General features: G+C 34.8%; 1 protein-coding gene across 1 annotated transcript; it reads right to left on the bottom strand.

Annotated features, from left to right (window-relative positions):
• Nucleotides 1–638: 638 nt before the first annotated feature.
• LOC106311647 (60S ribosome subunit biogenesis protein NIP7 homolog) lies at nucleotides 639–1,451 on the bottom strand. The gene has a single exon (XM_013748890.1). The coding sequence runs from the start codon at nucleotides 1,374–1,376 to the stop codon at nucleotides 813–815; it is 564 nt and encodes a 187-aa protein (XP_013604344.1). The 5' UTR covers nucleotides 1,377–1,451; the 3' UTR covers nucleotides 639–812.
• Nucleotides 1,452–2,248: the final 797 nt, after the last annotated feature.

The following is a 2,248-nucleotide window of genomic DNA, read 5'->3' as shown; positions in this document are numbered from 1 at the left end:
ACCCGAAAAGATCTGAACCGAACCCGAATGGATACCCGAACACCTGCCCATAGTTTAACAATTCTCATGAAGAAAAAACAGAAGGATAAAAAGATGAAACTGCGCCCACAGTGGGCTCGAACCAACGACCACAAGTTTAAGAGCCTTGCGCTCTACAAACTGAGCTAGACGGGCTAGCTGACTATCATGTGTTAAATTCTTAATATAAACAACACAGTTTCATGCTGTAGAAAAAGAGAGGGCTCGAGTGCACTTCAGCCAAAGAATAACGAAAAGCTTTTTTTTTTTTTTTTTGAGCAACTGAATAGGGAAAAGCTATGGTTCTAAAATACAGTATGCTTTTTTATTGAATTTCGCATTCAGAAGATTAAGTGAAAACATAACAGAAAATTCTAATATCTAATAACAGTGAACATGCCTTTTTTTTCGATTTTGTATTTGAGTTTTGGAGATGGAAACTCTTTATGTGGGAATTTTCAGTGACTACAATATGTTTATTGAAAAGTCAAAAACATCTAGCAAGATTGTCCATGGAACTGTTATGCAATCTTTTGGTTCATCATCGTGGTAAAAAAAGCAAGTTAATTGAAAAAGTTTCGAAGCTTCTGAACATTTTGAAGCATGTGTGGGCTACAAAATCCAAAAGCAAATGAAGCTGTTTCGAATACTTGCCAGCTTACATGATACACGCAAAACAGACATAACATCTCAAACAGATTAATAAAAATCGAGACTTTCATAGATCCAACACCAAGTTACATATCATAAACCTCAAAACAAAACTTAAAACAACAATCAAAACCAAAAGCCTTTCAAAGCTCGTCTTCATCCCTCAGATACTCACCAATATCAGCCTGATGAAGCACAACGATCCCATTCGGATCCAACTTCCGACAATCCTGCGTACTCTTCGCCGCAATCCCAAACCCCAACGGAACATCCGACATGGAGAACACGACAACTCCATCTCCAGGCACAATACTATCAGTAACCCTCCCTAGCCCTCCTTTCAACACATGGTTCCCGTAAAGAAAGGACATCTCCGACGTGGGTTTCAGCCACACCTTGTGCTTCGCGTTCGCCGCCAAGAGGTTGAGCGACATGATCGTCAGGTGGAAGCTCCCGGCGTGAGTGTACTTCCCGATGCAGGTTCCGATGGAGACCAGGCTTTTGCGGGAGATGTTGGTGGCTCGCTTCACTAGAGACTCGCTGACGTAGTAGACTCTGCTCTTCTGGAGGCGGAAGCAGTAGCGGCCGGGCTCTGGTTCGGGTCCTTCGTGAGATGGGTTCTCGACCATGTTCTTGAGGTTGTTGCCCACGAATTTGAAGATCTTCTCGAAGACGACGGTCGTCTCGTTCTCGTCTAAAGGCCGCATCTTTTGGTTTTAGGACAAGGGAAGAAGCTCTCTCTGTTTTTTTTTTTCTTTCTGAGATTGAGTTTGATTTTAGGGTTTTAGTGATGATGAGGTTTTTCTAATTTCCAATTTGGTCCATTTAAAAGAGGTATTACTATTCCAACCCCTGAATTATAACATGATTTACCTAACACCCAAAAAAAGCTGTTACGGAGAAACCATCCTCGCGAACAAAGAGAAGCCCATGTTAAAATATCATCGCTTACCTCTTTTTTTTTTGTTATGATATTTTTTTTAAAAATGTACCTAATGCACGTATTACTAAAAAATTATTTTACATTTAATATCTAATCTTATCATTTAAATTTTGGGCATACCAGAAATTTTTATTGGACTATCAATAATTGGATTTAAACAATAGATGAACCATTAGATTTGTAGATAGTATAAATTAAATAGATATAATTTAATGTTATAATACTATACCTACATATGTTAATTATTTAAATATTTGTCGATGTTAACTTTTAAAATTATAAAGATTTTTTTTAAATAACAAAAATCATATTATCTAACAATGATTAATCTTTACTAACTTAAACCAATGAAAACAAATTTTAAACTATATAGTTTATTTTAAAAATTAAACAAAAACTAAATGTTGAATTATTTTCTCGATAATATAAATCTATGAAGCGAAAAGTTTAATTTTTTAAAAACTTTCTAAATTTGTGAAATGTTACAATATTTCTAAATATTTTTAAAAAATATTTACTAATCTTTAGATATATAGTTACGATTTTAATAATGAAATAATAATCCAAAAATGTATATATAGAAAAAGATACAAATACATGTGAAAATTTGAAACAATCTATTCAATAAAAAAATAC

Source organism: Brassica oleracea, chromosome C8 (assembly GCF_000695525.1).
Source record: "Brassica oleracea var. oleracea cultivar TO1000 chromosome C8, BOL, whole genome shotgun sequence".
Taxonomy (NCBI): Eukaryota; Viridiplantae; Streptophyta; class Magnoliopsida; order Brassicales; family Brassicaceae; genus Brassica; species Brassica oleracea.
Note: the sequence above shows the minus strand (reverse complement) of the source record. Positions and strands in the feature narration are given on the sequence as shown.